General features: G+C 40.6%; 1 protein-coding gene and 2 pseudogenes across 1 annotated transcript; 1 reads left to right on the top strand and 2 right to left on the bottom strand.

Moving 5' to 3' along the window:
• Window positions 1–756: 756 nt before the first annotated feature.
• OR51M1 (olfactory receptor family 51 subfamily M member 1) lies at window positions 757–1749 on the bottom strand. Its single transcript, XM_001504294.2, has one exon. The coding sequence runs from the start codon at window positions 1747–1749 to the stop codon at window positions 757–759; it is 993 nt and encodes a 330-aa protein (XP_001504344.2).
• Window positions 12146–12961, top strand: OR51Q10P (olfactory receptor family 51 subfamily Q member 10, pseudogene; annotated as a pseudogene).
• OR51B24P (olfactory receptor family 51 subfamily B member 24, pseudogene) lies at window positions 21876–22771 on the bottom strand (annotated as a pseudogene).

The following is a 23410-nucleotide window of genomic DNA, read 5'->3' as shown; positions in this document are numbered from 1 at the left end:
ATTTCATGTCTTTGTGCAAGATCTCACAACGAACGTGCCTAGAGGCAAACGCTGACTTCACCATACTGTCAGACCTGAGGTTTGGGACTCATGGGCCCATAGGAAAGGTAAAATCAGAGATCAGGAGTCAGAGGTAGTGTCAAAGGCTTCTACTTGATGGAAAAGGCCAGAAGGGAGCATATCTTCAGATACATTTGGAGGGGTTCTGCCTGAATCAGCCATTAGGGGAGTTCTGATACTACCCTCAAGATTGTGACTCAAGGAATCAAAGGATAGTGCTTAGCCAGGATAGAAACCAAAGAGAAGCACCCTGGCCAGGAAGAGAAGAGGCAAGCAGTCCCAAGGAGCCGCAGGAGGAAGTACATTTCCTGAGGTGAATTATAACAACTGACGTTTATCTGTTCTCTGCCAAGATCTGTTCTGGGTAATTTTTATTGTTTATTTACTTTTAGCTTTTGTTTAGTTTCATTTTAGTTTTAGTTTTTGCACATTGATGATGACCCTTTAACAGAGTTTTTCTATGGGCAGTTTTTGTTGCTACCAAAATAGCTAGATCTTGTATATAGGCAGAGGCATTATAATTCGAGCAACAGAAGGTCAGCATCCCTAACCCATAACTCAGGAAAGATACTCACTACATTTTATTTACAGCAGTGGAAAAAATCTTGGGGAACATGAAGTGTAATAATTGGTACTCAATGCAGTAAATCCTTGGCCTGATTTTGGGTCTTCTTCTAAAAATACCCAGTGGAATTTTTAGCCCCAGGACTTAGCATTTGCCTTTCTAAGACCCAGGAGCTTGCTTATGGCATGGCGGATGTCCTTGGTCTTAATACTGTATATGATTGGATTAAGCATGGGAGGCACAAAGAGGTAAATGTTGGCCATAAGAAGGTGGACAGCAGGTGGAGCATCCTTCCCAAAGCGGTGCACCAGGGACAATCCCATCATGGGCACAAAGAACACCAGCACAGCACAGAGGTGTGAAGTACATGTTTGGAAGACTCGAAGCCGCTCCTCTTGAGAAGTGAGTCTTGCCACTGTGTACAGGATGACACCATAGGACATAGCAATGAGCACCAGATCCAGCATCACAGTGAATACCACCAGAGCCAACCCATACAAGTTGTTGAACGTGGTGTCTGCACAGGCCAAGTGTATCACCTCCTGGTGTAGGCAAAAAGAATGGGAGAGGACTCGAGGCCCACAGTAAGGAAAAGCCTTCAGGAGGAGGACAATGGGAACAAGGGCCACAGGTCCCCGGAGGATGACAACCAGGCCTGCCCTGACCACTCGCTGGCCAGTGATAATGACAGAGTACCTCAGGGGGTGGCAGATTGCCACAAAGCGGTCAAAGGACATGACAAGGAGCACTGAGGACTCCATGAAGGAAAATGAGTGGATGCAGAACATCTGGATTTGACAGGCTTCAAAGTAGATACTATGGGAATTGAACCAGAAGATTCCCATAGTAGTGGGCAAGGTGGACATTGAGAGTCCCAGGTCAGTGAGGGCCAGAAAGGACAGTAGATAGTACATAGGTGTGTGCAGACGAGAGTTTGTCTTAACAATTATCAGAATGAAACAATTGCCCGAGATGGCCACCAGGTACATAAGGAAAAAGAGGATAAAAATCCAGTGTTCAATGGCTTCCAATCCAGGAAAGCCAGTGAGGTAGAGCATGGGGCTAAACTGAGTGATGTTGGGCAAGGTCATAAGCTGAAGACTGGGGGGATATTGGGCCAGCATTCCTCAGGGACTGAGCTGAAAATAAATGGATATTTTTGGTTATTAATTCTTCAGTTTCACTAACATTCACACCATTATTAGTAGAATCATGGCCTTCATCATCTTTGGTATCATCTACTTCACTGCTTTCAATTCAATCATCCTCACTACCTGATTGAAACTTTCTTTGATAGTACCACTTTCCCCAGCCTCACCTACAATTTCCATTATTTCTATTTCTTCCCAGTCTCCTTTGGGGCTTCTTTTCACTGCTCATCCCCGAAATATAGCAGTTCTCATCCTTGGCAATTTTCTGGCAATACTTTACTTTTCCTCCCCAGGCAATATCATCACTCTTATGACCTCATTTACCATGCATATGTTGATAAATATCAAATCTATACTCCATAACTTCTCTTCTTTGTTTGATTTCCAGGCTCATATCTAATAGTATGCTGAGCATCTGTATCTAAACGTTTCATACTTATCTCAAAAGCGTGTGAAAAATATAACTTATAATCACTTCCTCCAAAAGAATTTTCATTTATTGGTTTTCATTAACTCAGTAGTAAAAGTATGGACTTCTGAAATAAGTTGAGGAAGAGATATTAATTTGAGAAATATTAGTATACAGGTAGAATGAGGAAATCTGAGAAGTGAACATAGAAAGTTTCCAGTATTGAGCCCTGAGCAAATCTGAAATTTAGAGGTGGAGAAGAGAAGACTCCACTAGAAGAAACTGAGGGGGAAAATGCCAGTTAGATAAAAAGAAAACCAAGAGAGTGTGGCCTTAGATACATTTCAAGAGGGATTAATGTTACTGAGAGGTCAAGGTAATAAGAGCTAAGTGACCAAAAGCTTTAGCAATGTGGAAGTCACAGCTGCTCTTGAGAAGAGCAGTTTCAGTGGAGTGGGTGCATATAAAATATCCCTGCGCACCCCCAAAAAGGCTACGTTCAAGATTTTTGATGCCCCGGGGCCGGCCCATGGCGCAGCTGTTAAGTGCGCACCTTCCTCTTCGGCAGCCAGGGGTTTGCCAGTTCGGATCCCGGGTGTGGACATGGCACCGCTTGGCAAGCCATGCTATGGTAGGCGTCCCACATATAAAGTAGAGGAAGATGGGCACAGATGTTAGCTCAGGACCAGTCTTCATCAGCAAAAAGAGGAGGATTGGCAGCAGTTAGCTCAGGGCTAATCTTCCTCAAAAAAAAAAAAAAAAGATTTCTGATTCCCCCTGCTGGGATCATGGCCGCTTCTGGGCCAGAACAGCCACAGTTCCCAGATATTTTCTGCAGGACAACTTGAGTGGACAACCACGCCCAGCCTTGAAGTACTAATAAATCAGTTATATGAAAAAAAAAAAAAGAGTGTTCCTGAGAGGACTGGAAGAGTGAGAGAACAGGTGGTCTAGGGCAATGTACTAGGATTCCAGGCAGTGATGAAGGTCCCCTTGCTGTTCAGAAATTCACAGTGGAAGCAGTCAGCGTTTAGTGTGTTGTTAATCACTACATTTACCTGCTCAAATGCAGGAGAGAAGTTTGCAGAGAGTTGAATTTAACCAAATCATAGTTAGGATAGGACAGCATGACTAAAGTTAAGGGTACAGGCAAAGGAGTGATTATGATGATGTACTGTGAACACTAAACTGGATAAAAAGAAAAGTTAAAACACGAGAGAGTGAGGGAGAGTAAAAAGGGATCATGGTTCTGGAGTATGTGATGGGATTGAATTGTTGATTTAAGGTAAAGGACAAAATCTTTGATGAGAGAAGATCAAGGAGCAGAGAGTCAGGCTGCTGACCGAATCAAAGGAGGGACTATTGAAGTCACTGAGAATTATGCCTGGATCAGTAACGGAAAGAGAAAAGTGCATCAGTGCAAAAATCTTCGGTGAATAAAGTGATGACTGGAAAGGTGGTTGGTGCATGCAACGTGGAGGAATAGCAGTGAGAATGCATGCTAGCATGAACAGAAAAGATTGAGGGAAGAGGTAGCATGAAGAAAACATGTTCAGGAAGACCAGAGCCAGCCCTTCATCACTTGACAAGAGGGTGAAAACTCTCCACACTTACACTCTCCATTTCTTCACCCATCAATTCCCTACTCAACCAACCACCCAATGATTTCTTGTTTTTAAACCACTTCTCTAAAGCAATGTTCTGTAAATTCACCAGTGACCTCTAGCGGCAAAATTCAATGGACTCTTAATCATACCTGATTTCTTTGCAAAGATTTTGTTTATGGCTGTGCCTTCCTTTTTAAAACTTTCTCTTGAATTTTTTATGCCAATACTTGCTGATTGTCTTTTGTTATGACAGTTCACATTCAGTCCCTTTCATCCATTGCTCAAATGTTTGTGTTACTCAGTCTCCTGAACTTGGACACTTTCTCGCTCATTGCATTTTCCATTCTTCTTATTGTTATTATTAATGGTAGTAGTAGTAGTAAACTGATGATGCCTAAATGTTATCTTTAGTCCAGACAATTCTGCTATGCTTCACGTCCGAATTTTTGCTTTCCTACTAGATGTCTCCAAATGGATGCCAATTAAATCCAACATGTCTAATATTGAGCCCATCATCTACCCTCTCCACATGTGATTCTCCTTTTTATGCATTTTTTTATAATATCATTCACCACTTTCCAGTCATACAAGAAAACATTTTGGATCTTGTGCTTTACTTGACACTCTCTCTCTTCCCGTATCTAATTTTTAGCCAGGTTAAGTATTTTCTACCTCCTAAATATCCCTGTAATCTATTCCTTTGTCTCCACCCCTGTGCTCACTGTCATATTTCTTAGTTTTTCTCTACCTGCTTAACTGACTGTATGTCACTTAACTTGCAAGTCCTGACAGCCCCTCTCCTTGATCCATTCCCCACTGCAGTCATGGGGGTTATCCAGAGAATGCTAACTCTGTCAGTCACTGCACTGTACTCAGTCCTTCAATAGCTCCCCTTTCCCCGGGTTAAAGTTCAAACTTGTAGCAGCATAATGGTGTATATGTCTCATAACCATGAAGCGTTTTACCCCCACTTCACAGAGGAGGAAACTACAGCAAATGTGAAGAACTTTCCCAAGTCCTCACAGTGAGCTCCTGTCAGAGATGGGATGTGAGCCCATGCGTGCCTAATTCCAAAGTGTCTGGTCCATATCCAATGTAATGCTCTATCTTTAGTCAGGCCCTTCCTGCTTTGGCACTTATCCAAACTCATCTTTTTTCTACCACAGTCAACAAAACCATATCTTCTTTTTACAATTCCCCATATGCACTTTTCCTGCTTGTATTCCTTATATGGCTTTATATTTTGCTTTCCTAATATTAACCACCCTTGTTTTTCTGACCAGTGAACATTTGCTGGTCCTTTAAGACAGCACAAATATTTACTCTGACAAATCTCTCTTGACATCCTTGTGTAGAGTTAGGCAAATCCTTCTCTGTACTCACGTAGTACCTTTGCTGTAGCGCTAATAAAGTGTAAATGTACACACATACGTATTTTATATTTTGTATATACATAAATATATGTACTTATTTATATTTATATATAGTATCTACTAATATGTTATATATAAGTACAAATATGTATGAGTATAAATAACATTTATAACTGGATTTTCTTATATATACTTTATATAAAATATACTTTTATATACCTTTATATACTATATAGATTTTCTTTATATATAAGTATAAAAAGTATAAGTATATACAGGTAAAAATATATACTCAAACATGTCCTTATACTTGTATATTCATATATATATTTATCTTCTATACAGTATATATAATATATGTTGTTTGTATATTATATATAGTCCTGATATGAGTGTGTGTGTGAGTTTATGACTTATGATTTAACTCACATTTTGTACCAACTGAAGCTATTCTCTAAGACCCCTGGAGCCCTGAGCAGTGTCTAACACATGGTAGGCACCATTGTATATTTTTGCACAAAAAACTAAATGAGTGAGTGAGTGAATCAAGTGCTTACCTCTTGTCCTGATTAGTGCTTGGAGTTCGATGATGAGTCCTGTTTTCAGTGACTTCAGAATAAGAAGGACAGGGAGAGGAATATGAGGGGAATGAAAAGTCTATGCAGAGAGCATGACAGGGCTAGGATTATTCCTCCTGGAAAAAAGTTCTGGTGAATTTCTCTGAAAATGAAAGACAATTATCTGTATTAAGGGAGTGAGAGATGTTTCTCCATTTCTACTGAAAAACAGGAGTCCACTCATCAGCACACAGTCACATCTAATGGCAACGTAGTTACAATATTCACAGCAGCGGAGGGACAGGTGAGACCTGAAGAGGAAATTCCTGAAAAGGAATGTTCCCTATGCAATGAGCAATTAGATGGTGACCTTACCCATGTATTCCAAATATTCTTATGTTCAATTTGATATTTTCTGTTTTTTAAAACAAATGAGCAATGGAGGCCACTGTTTCTTATGAATAGGAGAATATGCAAATACAGCCATCCCTAAGCATATGGATTTGGACCAGATTCCTCATTCTTGACCCAGGGAGAACATTCCCACAATGTTTAAACACATCTGTAAGCATGCCTCTTGTGACTGGAGTGACAGAGGATTTTGCAAGAGGGGAGGGCATAACCTGGACACTGGGGGGGTCAGAGGGGCTGTCTGTATTAATATGAGCACATTGAGGGCAGGACCTTCTCTGCCATGTTCACTGGTCTGGCACATAAAATGCTCTGAATATATGTATCGAATGAATGAATAGCTGTTTGGTTGATAAGAGGAAAAGTGAAAGCTGAGTGTACCAGACAGCTTGACAAGGAGGAGTCTATGAAGACCAGATGGTTTATGACACCCTGATGCCAGTGGGAGGCTGATTTCCTGAGCAAGAAGGGTCTGGCTAGGCCATGTAGTCCCTGGTCAGTGAGAGCCAGGCAGTGCCTCCTCATGGCCTTAGTAACAGAATACTGTAGATGCTCTCTCCTCTTCCCCACAGAAAGCAGGCCCTGATCATGTCTCTGGCTCTGATTCTGTGCACAGACTTGGAGAGTATCAGAAATGGAGGAGATTCTGTGGGATCCTGGATTCCAAGACATAATTTTGCAAAGGAAAAAACTAAGTACGGCTCGGTGTGGGGAGTACACTTGCCTAAGGTCATTCAAGCATTTTGAGGAGGAGCCAGAATTATACTCAGACCACCTCCTTCCAAGATCACTACTTTCCTAGACACCTGTACATGCCCATCTTCCTGCATTTTCTCTCTTTCCTTTCATATTATCCCCTAATATCCACCCCTGGAAACTGGCACAAGACAGCAGTGGAAGACTCACCAGCAGTTGCTAATCTAGGAAGTGAAGCCGAGGTGATCTGTACTGAACAAGGAAGAGGGTAGGTGAGATGACACCAGAGTCAGGGAGAGGCATCAGGCTGTGGATGTCAAGGAAGGATTTATCCTCCTTCTCACTCTGTGCGTGTGAAACACCTTGGCTCCAGCTGGGAGAAGGTGAGGACAAACAAAAAGTCCCCAGGGCTGGGAGCTCTGTGGAGAGGAGCCGTCATTATTCTCCTCTTCTTGCCCTTCATCCCTCTCTCCTTCCACGGCTTCACCTGAGGCTGAAGAGCCCTAATTTTATAGAGTTCGATCTCAAGGCTTTGGCTGCTAACAGATGTCTGCTGCAGGAAAGGTGGTACTGCCTCCCCCGTTTTGTCTGCTTTATGAAGAAACCCATCCCTGTCACCTGTCACTTCATTCACTCTGTCCCTCTGCTCATTAGAATGCATCCATAGTTTTCCAAGGAGCTTGATATGGTGTATGAAGATTATCCAAACAACTTCCTCATCAGCTCTCAATTGCTCATCTTCCCTGAAGCGCCACAGCTATAACTGCCCCGAGCACCTCTCACTCTTGCACTCATTGTCATGCATGTTTCTGTATTTAATTGTACAAGATCATTCTTCTGCCCTTTGCCTCTGCCAGTCACTTATCTTTGAGCCTGGAGTTCAGTCAGGTTAAAACCCTCTGCATATACTGCCATCCCACACACATGCCCTGGCCAGCACCTCAGGCTTTTCCACTCAACTCTGAATGTGTGGGACAATCCTGAAACAAGCCCTAACACAAGCAGTCTCCTCCAACATTTCCTCCTTTCTCGCCTTCTTCATTCTTCTGGTGGCAAATACCAGCATCTTTTAGAAAGATCATTTGTATTTCTTCCTCAGTTTATGTTATAGAACCTGAATTGATGTGGTCAAGTCACATGCATACTTCTCTCCCTTTTCAACATACACACACACACACACACACACTTGGAGACTGGCATGAGCAAGGTGTTATATGATTATAGCTTTCAAACTGAGTGTGGTTGATCAGAATTGGGTGAGGGTGAAACCCAAAATGGGGCATATAGATCCAAAATGAGGACAGATGCCCATGAAACTTATAACATGCCACTGTGTTCAAAACACACTTAAACAGAAGTGGTACCTCCTTAGACAAGGTAAATAACTGTTAATTATGGCCAGAGTGTAGGCAGGCAGAGTCAAGGTGACAGGACAGAATTTAGACAGAATGACATCTTACCAAACTGTATTTGATGCAGAGAGTTCTTGCTCAGTGCAAAGGGAGGGAGCTGACCATTCCCATTTAGATTTGCAAGAGAGGAAATTGTACCAGGAAAATCTGAGAAAATTATGCCTTTATTAAGAACATAATTTTGTCCTTGTCTTAGGATGTATATCCTAAGGATTCTTAGGATATACAGTCATTTTAAGGATAGTATAGCAGCAACAGTGCTGTTACTGTTACCATCAACAACAACTATTGATAGTAGTTAAGGTCATCTATCACATATAAGATGATGAAGCAATCATCATAAGTTCAACCAGAGAGATGAACAAAGCAGTTACGTGAGTTTGGTTGGGTGGTCACCCGCCCGCTTGGGAGGCCCAAGGAAGGTACGCAAACTGACCTATGAAGACTAAGTAAGAATTAACAAAGAAAGGGGTCTTTATAAAAACAGATTTCTGGGAAGAAGGAGTAGCATGAGCTAGGGCAAAGAGGTGAAGAAATTTTTCTGAGAACTATACAATTTTTCAACACTCAAATATAAAATTTAAGAGAGGTAATGTCTTGGAATGAGACAGTGAGGTAGGCAGGCTCAAGACTCTGGAAGGGTCTATATGATGTGTCACAGACTGTATACATTTTGACGACTGGGTTTCAGAAAGCAGAGAATGACCTTATCATATGTTTTGTAGAGTATATTGTTAGCAATATGTAGAAAGGATTCAAAGTCTGCACTGGACACAGACATTATTTGGTGTAAGGAGTTCGGTGAGGATATTTAACTGATAGCTTTTCACATAGCTAAGCAAGACTGTTTAATGGATAACCTGCCACTTATCTAGAGACTTGTAATATTTGCCTTATTATATGTTTTACTATCATCTATATGTCAGATTTCTACTCTGCTTTTCTGAATTATGTAATAATCGAAGGACTGGTGCTTAAGAAATAGTTATCTAAAAACAATACAAAACATTCTTAGATCTTTTTGTTTTTTTATTCCTCTAAATGATCTTTAGATTTATTTTATTACATCACGAAACAGTCCTCTTTGAATGAAGACTGAAATTTGATCAAATAACTTTATCAATTTTTATTCACTGTGTGGCTAAGTGCCCACTCTTAAAAACCCTGAGAAGGACCTCGCAGATGCACAGGTAAAGATGACATAGTCTTGCCTTTATGAAGCTCCCATCTAGTAATGAAAATAGATTGCTAAACAGAATTCTCCCAACAGTGTGCCTATCCCAGGCTGGGGAAGCAGAATAGGTTTCTGAAGGCTGGTGGCAGGGGTGACAAAGGAACAGTCCTTTGCCCCAGTTCTGCCCCCTTAGGAAACATTGGAATCTTTTGAATGTGAAGTGAAGTGAATGTTAGTATGTGATGGTCCAGGAGGGCGAGTATCTATATGTTGATGTGAGTCATTCAACTCTGAATGCATTAGAATCCTTTACTAAAGTATCTAAATCCATCGCTAAAAGTATCAACGCAAGACTGTGCCTATTTGTATATGTGCTAGTGGTTTTTAGTGTGTAATACTATTTTCAATCTGTTTGTCTGTGTGTGTGTGTGAAAGAGAGAGTGTGAGAGGCAGAGATATATCTCTTTGCCTCTGGCTCAGTGTGTTTGTGAGAACATGACTGTCTTAGCTCATCTCCTTGTCCACAAGGAGCTCAGCTGAGCCTATTCTGTATCAGAGCATGAGAAAGGCTGTGGGAGAGAAAGTCAGGTGTATATTTGAGCTTGGTATTCTTTTCAGAGTCCCAGTATAAACCATATTTAAGGGACCCTCTACCCAGAATTAATACCTAGTTCACTGAGCCAATCTTGGGGGGGTACGAAATTGCTCCAGACCTGAAACAAGTGGTTAATACGCACCTGTAGTTTTCCAATGTAACCACCAGGGGGAGCCCTCGGCCCTAAAGATGGCCTTAAATTTAAACCCTTTACCCCGGTTTCCAACACGTGGAGAAAGTGGATCTTCCCTTCCAGCACCATCTTCCCAGATCCTGTGTACCTCCTACGCAGCTCCGAAAACTGCCAGCCAGCATATTCCTCCTCTAAAGATGATCCTGTCTCAATCTCTTGCATATGCAAAACAGGCATACTCACATCTACACAACCCCCCGTAAAATCCTGAAATTGATGGAGAAAGATGATAACCTCATAGGATGTAGACCTCTCTGTGTGGCCTTCGGTGCTAGTCATGTTGACCAGTCTTTGGATCCCCAGTCTGATGAGACACAGACCTAAATGAAACCCTTACTCAGGGTCCTCAGTCTCTCCAGATGCACAGACTCATTTTGGGGTCTCTATCACAGAAAATGACTATAGAGTCAGCTCACTCTTCCCCTTAGCCAAGGTCCAGGCCTGTTGAACGAGAGCTTCCCTGCATGAACTGCATTTTATGGTGAGGGATTAATGCGGAGCTTTCAGGCTGGAAAGACCCATAGAGCTGGAGTTTGCCAAACTGATCCTCTAGCCTGGTCCAGAGCCCTTCAGAGAGCTTCATGTTGGAGTGTATTTTGTCCATTCCTCTGCCCCCCTGGATGTGAGTACAAAGCTTGGAATGTTTCCTCAGAAGAAAGTTCCACATCTTCCCACAGCAATCCTTTCAGAAAGCTCTTTTTCCCTTATATCCTCTCTTTCCAGTCATTCTGAGAGGATCCAATTTTCATTCTCATTGCCAAAATTTTTCAGATGGTTCTTCTGCAAAACCAAGGGTCCACCATACCACCACCATAACCAACTTGGGCTAAGGCCTGCCTGTCTTGTTTTATTTGTCTGTCTCTTCTCATGGCCCATCAAGCTCAGAAAACTCAAACACCTATCTCACCAACGCAGGTCTGACATTATACAGAAATTTTCCTAAGTCACTCCATAGTCTCTTCCACAAATCTTGTTAAAGAGAAGGCAAGTTCCCCAGGTTTGGTCTCTTTTTTATTCAATCAGTAGCCATGAGTCTGTTGTGAGCATATTTCAGGTCCGTACATTCCCTGTACTGTGTGTTATAGAAAGATAAAGAAGTGGATTTTGCCTACAATGAGTAGATCTTGCAACACGTTGGAAAAATGATACTAAGAGTTTAGAAAGCCCTTAGAAAGCATTAAGGAGAACAATTGAAACAGACATCCATGTTAGGATGCTTGAAGAATGGAAAATATTTAGGAAATTCTTATGACAATTCCAATTAGAGAGGAACAAAGTCATAGAATATAGGCAAAGAGAGGAGACCAATGAGGCACATGTTAAAACAGAGCAATCTACACAACTTGCAGACTATCAAGTGTGAATAAAGTCTGATATACTGACATATTGACACCTCCTCACATAGCAGTCTGGACTCATTCACTGAAGCCAAGTAAACATATCTTCAAATTATCTTATGTCTGAGGTCTTGTTGTCAAGTTCTAGTTTACCTAACTACCTTGACTTTCCCAGTTCCTTTATAATAATCTGTATATTGAGCCTAGAGATAAGTATTCCCTCCTAAGATCTTTTACTAACTTTCTAAGTATGCTTCATCAGGATTCTCATATCATTTTGTTTTTTCCTCTCCATCAAAAGCATATTCTCACCTGAGCCATGATCAAGGAGGTAACGTTAGTTTAACAAGATCTCAGCATCAGTGTGAAATTCCCTGCAGAGAAACAATTTCTTATAAAATCTTGGTGAGAGGTAGCTGCTCTCCCCTCTTCACTCAAACAAAATGAGCATCATGGTCAGGCCAAGGATAAACAAGGCAGTCACCTAGAGAGCAAAATTTAAGGAGGCGCTCATTCTCATTGTTGTGCAGGTGCATGGTCAGCAATTTCAAGACCCTGAGACTGAGTGCCTCCTTAAATTTGCTCCTTAGATGGCACCTTGCCTCATGTTAGTCCCATTGAGTTCCTCCTTCCATGAGCCCATGTACTTGCTCCTCCCTATGTTGGCCTTGACAGACCTGGGGCTTACCCTTACCACTCTGCCTACGGTCATGGGGATCTTCTGGTTCAGTGCCTCAGAGATCAGCTTTGAGGCATTTTTTGCTCGGTTCTTCTTCCTCCATGGATTCTCCTTCATGGAGTCTTCTGTGTTGTTGGCCATGTCTTTTGACCACTATGTGGCCGTCTCTCACCCCCTCCATTATGACTCCATTCTCACCAACTAGGTGAGCAGCAGAATAGGTATAGCCATCATTTGCCGCTGTGCTGTGGCTGTTCTTTCCCCACTCTTCATGCTGAAATCACTTCCCTTTTGTGGCTCCAATCATCTCTCCCACTCCTACTGCCTCCCTCAAGACATGATTCGCCTGGTGTATGCTGACACCACTATCAATAATTGGTATGGATTTGTTCTAGCTCTGCTCATTATTACACTGGACCCCCCGCTCATCGTGTTCTCCTATGCACTCATCCTGAAAAGTGTCCTGAGAATTGGCTCCCAGGTTGGAAGGCTCCAGGCACTCAATAACTGTCTGTCCCACATTTTGGCTGTTTTGGTCCTCTACGTGCCCATGGTGGGATAGTCCATGACTCACCGCTTTGTAAAGCATGCCCCTCCAATTGTACATGTCATTATGGCCAACATCTGGCTACTATCACCTCCTGTGATGAACCCCGTTATCTACAGTGTTAAAACAAGATTCATCAAGGAATTTTTCACCTCTTCTCTCATAGACCATTGTAGTAGAGTGTGGAGAAGTGGGGTTTTGGTACTATCCCTTAAAAAGAGAATTTGGGAAACTTGGAAAGATATGGTTTGAGTGTCCAGTGATATATAAAGCAAAAAGCAGGAATAAGAGTTAAATATATTATCATGCTTCCTGAATCTGTAGTTTAAACTAAGCTGAATCACTGACACATCATGGAGCTTCTTCATTTACACGATATTTTTGCACACAAATTTCCTGTAAATGATAATTCCCAACTTTTTCTTTTTGGCTTGCATCTACTCATGAAATTTCTATTCTTAATTCTACTTGGTTATTAGTATTCTTATCTGTCACTTGTTGTTAGTTCATGGCATTCCTAATTGTACCCACAGCATCCTCTGTCAGGCATAGTTTTCACTTGCTTCTAGCTTTATCCTCCCCTGTCCTCTCTGGGTAAAAAGATGCATTATAATAAAATCTCATCTCCCTGTGTCTCATTGTTTGGGGAGTGACAGTACAATTAATACTCATGCTAGACTTTTTTAGGTTTTGGTGAAGTAGGATGAGTCAGATCCCACAGGTTAAAAGTTCAGTCCCACGAGACTGTCTTCCACTTCAGATGCCGGTTGCAAGCCCAGCTTGCTGCCTTTGCTTCTGACCCACCAGCTACAGATTGCAGATTCCAAGAACCCCTTCTATATCAGGATGCCAATCCCAAGTCCAGGTTGTTACCCGTATTTCTGACGAACTGAATACAAATCAGAGGTTCCCACGACCCCCTCCTTGTGTCAATTAATTTGCCAGAGAAGCTCACAGAACTCAGAGAAACATTTTATTACTAGATCACTAGCTTATTATAAAAGGATGCAATTCAGGAACAGCTAGATGGAAGTGATGCACAGGGCAAGGTATGGGGAAAGGGCGCAGAGCTTCCATGCTCTCCCCAGGCAAACTTGCCACTCTCTCAGCACTTCCACATGTTCACCAACACGGAAGCTCTCCGAACCCCTTCTTTCTGGGTTGTTTATGGAGCTTTCATTATATAGCAATGATTGATTAAATCTTTGGCTATTGGCAACTGATTCAACCTCAGCCCCCTCTCCTCCCCAGAGGTCAAGGAGATAAGCCTGACAGTTCCAGGCCTTTAAACACAAGGTTGGTTCTTCTGGCAACCAGCCCTCATTCTTAGATGGGCATTCAAAATCACCTCATTAGTATAACAAAGACACCTTTATGCTCTTATCACTCGAGAAATTCCAAGTATTTGTAGCTCTGTGCCAAAAAAGATAACAAAGATTGAATACATATCTTACTGTAAATCCCAGTATCACAGCGACCTAAAGGGTATAGACACTGTGGCCTCAATCATAAATGAATTATAGAGAAGGATGCAAATTAAGACATTTAATATATACCTGAACCTGTATCTTTTGAACAAGCCGACTCATTCATGAACTTTAAGGCTTTTATCTAAAATAAATCAAATTTGGATTCCCTAATTGTTTATTATCTGTTGTGTTATTTCAACTCTTAACATTAATGTCAGGCTTTGGAAATAATGAGATATAGTTTTTTTCTCTATCTCTTTAGTTATTGTCATCCCTATCTCTTGGGGGCACCTCCGCTTCTGGTTACTCTGTTAATTCTCTGTGATGAAATTGTGTATCTCTAGGCTACAACTCAGATTTTCACAGTTTGGTCAATTTCTCTGCTGAATTTTTATGGACCACAGAAAGTGAGAAGCATATTTTCTTTTGAATGTTTGTGTTTGATTAAAGAAAAAAAAGGTTAGTATGAAAGACCCTGGATCCTGGCAAAGGTCTCTGAGGACTAGTGTATAAACGTCAGAATGTGGTGTGGACTTTATAGTCATGTCCCAGTGCCCTTGTATGTGCTAGAAATGTAGGGCACTATGTCTAGAACAAAGTTCTTCCTTCAATATCCATCACTAAGGCCAGCAGAAGGGAGGGTTCAATCACTATTCTGATCACTCAGACTATGTGCCCTCAGGAAAAGGCAGTCCCTCTGGGTAGCCCTAAGAATTTTGCAGAGTCTCTTCTCTGAAATACGGTCCTATGACTTTTTCCCCTTTCAGTTCATTGAACTAGAACACCAGGACCAATAGTAATACGGCAAAGCTTTTTCTATCTCTGCCTTTGTCAGGTCACCCTTTAACTATTACCAGCTGTGAGAGCCCTCCTTTGTCACACTAGCTTATGCAAGTCTTTCTTTGTTATTCTCTGTTGCATCAAACTTTTTGTTTCTTCCATATTAGTTATATAAAGTTGTAATTATTTTTGTTGTTTTTTTAAATTATTTGTCTCCCCTATTAAACTATAGCAGCATAGAGGCAGAGAATATATGTACCGATATATCCTTAGAACCTAGTAATTAGGAAAATATAGCAGCTTCTCATTAAATAAATAAAGTGATTATCCTTAACTAAGTAAATTAAAAAAGTTGATTAGATATTCCTTTCATTAGATTTCAATGCTCAGTTGACAGGACAGTAACATATCAAGAAATGTGCCCTTCTAGGGATTTGAATTTAACTTTATCTATAAATCACTCTGATCTGAGAATCTGGCCACTTTAGTTTATTCTAAGTGGATAATACACGTAAAATTTCTGTGTCACTTTACTGTAGTGGCTCCAGTTGACCAGTCAGTATAAGAGAGAGATCTTCTTCATGTGTTTAATGTCACATAGCATTGGTAATCCAAACTCTGAACTTAGGATTCACTATAAAAGACTGAGACTGTCAGTGATAAGAATAATAAATGATAACTACATTAGCGATTACTGTTATCATTATTACTTTTTAACTCACTATTTGGTGGCCTCTAGCATTTGATTTTCTCATTTCCTTTCTTTCTCCAGGAGCAGCCTGTAGATGCTACAGAAGACACAAGATGGCTGGAGTGGTTCAAGGAAAAACTGACTCCTGGGGTCATCCAGAGGGAACTTTGAAGAAAGAACTTGGTGACACCATACAAGGAGGGTTAGGGACAGGAAACTAAGGTCTCTTTCCACAATTCTTTTTCCTGAATGGAGACGTCAAGACAATGTCTTCTCTTTTTCTCTCTATTGTTGACAGTAAAGCCAACGAAGTCATCACTGAAAAACCATTGTCTTATTTGGAGTCTTAGTCTACATTCACTCTCACCCAAGAATGCACACAACTAGCGCTGCTCTTAGTGTAGCACGATGGAAATAGCAGCGCCACCCACAGCCTCTGCCATCGACTAATAAGAATATATATTTGAATATTTTCGTATGTGTGTATGTAAATGTGTAGAAAAAGGTGCAGAGGAATACATGGTGGATTATAAAGAGGGATTGTCTCTAAGGAAGACAGGAAGGTAGGGGTGAGGGGTCTTTTCACTTTACATTTAATATATATGAAGTATATGTAATATGTTATATTTATATTATAGGAAAATTTAAGATATTTCATGGAAATTTTGTAAAACAATTATTTACTCGTTATGTAGTCTTGAAAATTTTCTCAAATTCAGATTTCATTTTTTATCAGTAAAAATAAGATGTAAAACATTATGTTTTATAGAGCTTTACTGAGGTATGATAAATTTAAATCTCCTAATAGTTCTGCACTTGGCATATAGTGGCTGCTAAAATACTATTGCTAATAGATTTTGACTAACTATTAGTAATAATTTCGATTAATATTTGTTAGACCATCATTTTGTGCCTATGATCCCACACACATACACACACATATCATCTTCTATCATGTTCGCCTCATGCAGTACTAGATAACAAACAGGTGCTCAGGTTATATTTGTGAATGTTTGAATGAATACCTACTTTTAAAGACTTCATCCTCCTTATATGTCTAATCTGAGATTCTGGTCATATGGCCACATATATTTTGATAACTCAAACACTTTAGCATAGATTCTGCTTCAAGGGCACTCAATAAATGTTGATGAATGATTGCTCAATCTCAGAAGGAGTCCAAAAAGCTTCTGGTCTACATGGCTGACCCATAGTTTAGCCTTCTTGTAGTCTGTACCTGATTTGTGAGGGCCATGAGGAAAGGAAACGATTCTAAGTAAAGGCTTCCAGCATCCTCAGGAATTCCTCTGAATCCTCATGACAATGTTCAAATTCAGTGTTCTACTTCCAGGAACACTGTGGCTTACAGAAGAATGCCACCACCAGCTCTACACATTTGCTTCTTCTAGTTTCTAAACTCAACACCTAAAGTCACTCAGCCTCTCGGAATCTCAAAATCTTCTTTTGACGAATAGAACTAATACCTTCATCATGTCTAGCTATCTCAGAGTCCTTGTGAAAACAGAATGCAAGTCTTTACTTTAGGACATTTTGCACACTGTCAAGCATTGTGCTTGTGAGCAAGTTGTTACTAAGTTCTCTCTTTCTTTGGCAGACTAAACCTTTCTCAACTCGCATGTCAAATGATCCCATTTCCATAAAATGTCCAATAATACTAATAACTAAAACTTCTATAGTATTTACTATGGGCCAGGAACTATTAAGAGCATTATATATATATATTAATACATTTAAACATTAACACAATCCAATAATGTAGATACTATTGGCATCCCCATTTAAAGTTGAGCAGGTCATCGCACAGAAAGATGAAATGATCTGCCAAAGTGTTCACAGCCAATAAAGGGAAGCTGACATTTTAAATCAGATTGTTAGACTCCAAAACTACTGTACTGGTTTGTGTATAGTGAAATGTGAAATAATGGGTTTTTAGACAGCGAGAGAGGTCATAGCTGTATTAACCAGGCTGGGTCATAATTAAGTAATTGGTTAAAGATGCAGCAAACGTGAGTGAGCTGGATGCTCCATAGGGACCAAAGGGCCAATTGAAGTTTGGATTACTTGTAAGGTGTAATAAAGTGGTAGTTCTGCCTTGGTTGGTAAAACTTTGAAGAATTCTTGACTCCTTACTAACTCCTGACTAACTTTGAGTAATGACCAGTACATTCTTAGTCTTGGTCAAGATTTAGAGGTGAGGCACTAGATAATGAAAATAGATAAATGGAGAATGCATAAGTAAAGGAATTCATTTGAATGCACATAATGTGCCAGTGTGTCTTGTATGACATACCAGCACATCAGAAGCAGCATTTTTTTTTGTTTTACCTTCAAAAACTTCTAAATATGGTTTTATTCCAGTTAACGAATTGACTAACACTCAGTGGTTAAATGACTTCGCAAGGTTGCACTCCTGTAGTGTCAGAGCTTATCTTCTATCTGAACCATATTGAGACTGGAGATACTGTCCTCCACCCCATTCCTACAGGCCTTTATCCTGGTTCATTCACTGTAGGAGGAGGTGGCAGTATTTGCTCAGCTTGGGAGGGGGATGGTGGGAGACCATAAGGCATGTGCCCAAGAGATAAGACTCCAAGTCCTGGGAGGGGCTAAAAGTTTGGGCCTGTTGTCTCAAGGGTCAGATAGAAGCCCCACCTCAACACTTTCAACCCTGCCTGCTTAGGAACTCCTGCTTCAGGATGGATAGGTGTTAGTGACTGATGATGAATTATTCTTCTGAATTTAAAATTCTATTGCAGAGACTTTGGGTGCCAGTGGAACACCCAGATTTCCCTCCTGCCTGTAACATCCCACCCATGCAGAGAGCTTCCCTTGGGCTCCTTTTCTGATCCTTCTTTTTGTCTCCCTGGCCTTCTTTCCTCTGCCTTTTACACTACCTTCTCTCATTTTCCTTCCTCTCCATTCTACTGACATTTAGCTTCCCACCTGAGGCTGGTTCTGTCCTCTTTACTCGCTGTTTCTTATCTTGCTTGCTTGGGCTAAGTCACCTAATCTTTAGCACAAAGCTGGACAAACAATGGATGTCCTTTAGAAGCTGGTTTGTTACCAGCTGGCCCACAAACTTGCTAGTGGCCTGGCTTCTCCCCGGGGTGGTTGGTTGATTCTAAGTCCCTCTCTAACTAGCACTAAGCAGTGCTTTGACTTATGCGAGTCCCACTACTGGTGATGATGTTGGGCTCCCCTCTCCAGCTTACATTCATGCCTCTCTAACCACAGCCAGAACCCTCAGGTCCCCAGAGAGGGCAGAGGTCCTCTGAAAATGGTTAGGGATGTAAACTTCATCCTAACATCAAGCCACATCTATGATGTGATAGAGAATGTTGATTTAAGTGTAGGTGATGCCTGGATCATAATTCCTGACCTCCAACATTATATCTAATTTTTTTTAGTTAGTGTATAATTTAAGCGTATCAGGTTGTGTTGAATACAATCAGGTGTGTTTTATTGAAATGTTAAGTCTCACTAGGGGCTCAATATACCTGGAATGGTCTGAAGTCAGAGTTACACCCAGAGCCTTGTCAGGGCAACAAGATGACATGTGTATGTCACTAATGTTTTAATATACTAATATGATTTATGGAAGGACTTCTTCAGGGTAGTAAAAGCTTATCAACTCCCATGGGTAGAGAAGAAGATTGCTGCTGACTGGTAAGTCCAAATACGTTGGGCTGTTCTTCTGTTTCTATCTAAATGCATCTCTTCACAATATTTTCTACCACATGCTTTATCTTATATAAATTATTATATATTAAATATATATTTAATATGTATTAAAATGCTTATCTATTAAAATTTTTTATAAAATAAGGAGGGATAAGATAACTTTGACGACTTATTGCCAGGCTGGAACAAGCCTAACGTTGTTTTGTCTTTGGCATCGCTATATGCTCTAATCCCATGGTTTCCAGAGCTGGCAAACACCAAAGGCGCTAAAATGACACTGGTTTCAAGGCACTAAACCTGTTGCTGAGTGACTTCTGGTCCCTCACTTTCACTAGATACCTCCATGGATTATTGGCGTAATAAACACTTTATTTTAAGGTCTAGGCAATTACTGGTTCTAGTGGTCTAAATGTCTACAGAATACCTCATCAGACATAAAAGAAATGTTCTTTGTCAGCTGCAATAAACCACCCTTTGAATTGAAGGTTATTACAAGCATTATTATCAATATAATTGGTTTTATTGAAGGTCTCTTATTTGCCCCACACTGAGAAGACTGCTGTGGCAAAGAGGAGAAGAAGCAGCAATAGCCTGGGAAACTGTCTTATAGTCTCCTGTTCTCTATTGTTTTTTCTCTCTTTTTTCCCCTGTGTGTATCCAGCAGCTCTTAGGAAAACCCAGAGATCACAACGACTGAAAATCATTCACTAAAAAATCAACATTTCATATAATCATATTAAAATGAGAATTCTCCAATGGAAACTTAAGACAGTTGAAAAAGATGTCCTGTTAGGTTGGCTTCAGTATACCCAGATTACCTGCTTAAGAAGGGATGGGCAGACCCTGTGCACATGAGACTTTGGTCATTTACTTTTTGGAGTCTCCTGTCACATAGTGGATGGGCAAACAGTTTAGAAGGATGTCCCAGAGTGTACAGAGACATCAGAGATATACATGAAGATGCAGGAATGATAAAAATAGGGAGACACAGGAACATCATTTGTAAACATTATAGTTTATTATTTCATTTCATAAAAGAACATTTGATTAAGCTCCTACTCTATTCAAAAAATTGTGCTTGGAGCTGGAATACAGTGTGTTTCATAATCCAGCAAGGGAGAGGGAGAGATAGACATGAAAGAGGAAAGTTCAAGTGTGGTAGGTGTTTATAAACAGAAAGATGTGCCAATCTCATGGGCCTATCACACACATGATGCGTTACAGAGCTTGTAAACTACACCAGAGCATTCACCATGGTCACACATTTGATGTTTGGCATGCCCCCATATTATCCCATGTTCCAGTGATTCAGCGAAGTTCTCTTGCTTTGAGGATCAAGGGCAAGGGAATGTACAGAAGTCAGAAGTTCCTCTGTGTCTAGACAGAACCAAGCACCCTGATGTCGTCATTTTTTAGGGAAATAATTTCCCTCTAAGTGGCCTGCTCAGGGCTTGTTGAACTCTGGTAATTTTACTCTTTCTCCTTCCTATGCTGAATCTATAACCACCCTTACTGCCACCACGGAGAGTGGGATCTTATCTGGCCCAGAGATCCTCCTCCGCTGATATGTGCATGGAACCTATCCCTACAGCCAGGACACCTTTCTCTCCAGCCCAGGCCTTCTTCTACCCCTAGCACAAGTGTCTCCTCCTTTTTCTTTCTTTCCCACTTAACTGTACACGCAAAGCCTACCATTTATTATATTACCTCTGTGTTTTGCACACATGAGGAATATACACCAAGTTCCATGCATGTCTAGTTCCAATCTGAATTAAATTCCTCTTCAGGCCCTGATTATTCATAATTTCTGATTAGCACTCTCTCCCCAAGATTCAAAACATGACTTTTTCCTCTGTACCAGAAACTGGTTTACTTCTTCATTTTAGTACACTCACTGTGTAAACATTAAACGTTGATATTTTAGATGTACAATTGTCTTATGTTTATATGGTGTTCAATAGTAATCAATTATAAATCAGCTCAGACTTTCTGCTTCGGGATGACAATGTTCTAGAAAAGGCAACTAGCTTTCCACAAGGGACAAAAAAAATCAAGGTCAATCGTTGCAGGGATGCCCAGTCCATATGAGAAAAAACAGCCACCAATAGAATTTGTCTTAAATTTGTTGGACTATGTCACTGAACTCAGAGTCACATCAGAGCTGCTACTCGTAGAATGAGAGTATTTGAGCACAAAATAGATATCAGTTGAATGCATGATAAGCACCTTGCTCTGTGTTTAGTGCTTTCTATGGCTTGTTGTATTTCATCCTCCTGGAAAAAAAGGAGTGGCAAAAGAAACAGTTGTATCTGAAATATATTTTTTCCTGATATCTGTCCATTTATTTTAAAGTGTTTATTAGAATCTTATGCCAGTCCAGTTATAATTATGTTTATAATTTCTTAGTCCTTTCTCAGACAAGAAATAGTGTTCATGAAGAACGTCAGGTTCTTCATGGAGGCAGAGAGTATAACTGGAGTACACTACTGTGAATCAGCCTAGTGTTAATGCTATAGATGACAGAATTCAAAAGAAGGCAAAAGGAAATAAATGTAGCTCATTGTGATGTGTACTAGGTGAGGAACGTTCCCCCCAAATTGGTGGATGAATGTGACATAGAAGACCAAGATGCAGCAGATGTGGGGGACACAAGTGTTGAGGGCCTTGGACCTCTCCTCTCTAGAAGCACTGCTCAAGACCATCTTGAGAATCAAAATATAGGAGCACAAGAGTATCATGCAGTCTAGTAGTACCATAGAAAACATTGCCACAATAGGGTACAGGCAATTGAAGGTAATGTCAGCACAAGCTAGTTTGATAAGTTCTTGGTAGAGGCAGAATGGATGAGAAAGGCCATGGTATCTGCAACCAGAAAAACAATAGAGATGCAATATCAGGGGCAAGATGAGAACAAATCCTCTAATAAAATTTCCCACTCCAATTCTTATCTCGAGTATTGGGCAGAATGGAAGTATATCTCAGTGAGTTGCAAATGGCAATGAACTGTTCATAGGCAATGGCAAGCAAAATTCCAGACTCTACCAGAGACAGACTGTGGATGAAGTAGGCTTGGAGAAAGCAGGCACTGTGGCTGATTTCCCTGTGATTCATCAACATAACACACAGCACTGTAGGCATGGTAATCAGGGTCATCCCAATGTTTGTAGTTGACAGCATGGCTAAGAAATAGTGCACGGGATCATGGAGGTTATGGTCATCCCTAATAGGAAATATGAGAATGCCATTGCCAAGAAGTATGGAGATGTAGACAACAGATAATGGAGTGTAGACCCAGTGGTGTACCTTTTCCACGCTCACAAAGCCAATCAGAAGAAAAGATGTGGCACTGGTGTTGAGTTCCATGATGAGTATTATAATAGGATTAATCTTCTCTTAAGGACATGTTATGTATAGGTCTGTAGGTCTTTGGAAATTCTCCTTTAGTGGCTTCCACTATTTTACTTAGTGTAGATCTTCCCTGAACTGCAGTGACTCCAAAGAAACAGAGCATATATTCTTAGAAGAATCTTAAAGATTGAAAAAAAAAAAAAATAGCATGAACAACAACTACAAATTCAGTGCCTGATAAATGTTCCAGGCGATGTACCAGGCAAGTATATACAGTAGTGAGTACATAACACAGATTTGGTTCTTGTTCTTCTAGAACTTAAAACTTGAAATAGATTCAGGGAAAAGAACAAAGAATAATAGTTATATAAAAAAATTATGATGGAGGATTTACAGGATTCTACGGGAGCATTTACATCACCTGCTTTATTAAATCTGGCAAGGTTTGGGCACAGTCAAGGAAAGCTTCCCAGAGTATGTAGTATCTGACAGATGTATGGGAATCAGTCAGGTAAAAAGCATGGAACTTCGTTCTGAGGGAAGAGAATAGAAGAAACTCCTAAGGCAAGAATGAACTTGAAGAAATAATGATACTCAACACAGTTAGAGAAATCAAGATGAGAGAGACAAATGACTAGATTGTAGAGGTTTTAT

This window comes from Equus caballus, chromosome 7, assembly GCF_041296265.1.
Source record: "Equus caballus isolate H_3958 breed thoroughbred chromosome 7, TB-T2T, whole genome shotgun sequence".
Lineage (NCBI taxonomy): Eukaryota > Metazoa > Chordata > Mammalia > Perissodactyla > Equidae > Equus > Equus caballus.
The sequence above is the reverse complement of the archived record's forward strand: the minus strand, read 5'-3'. Positions and strand labels throughout refer to the sequence as shown.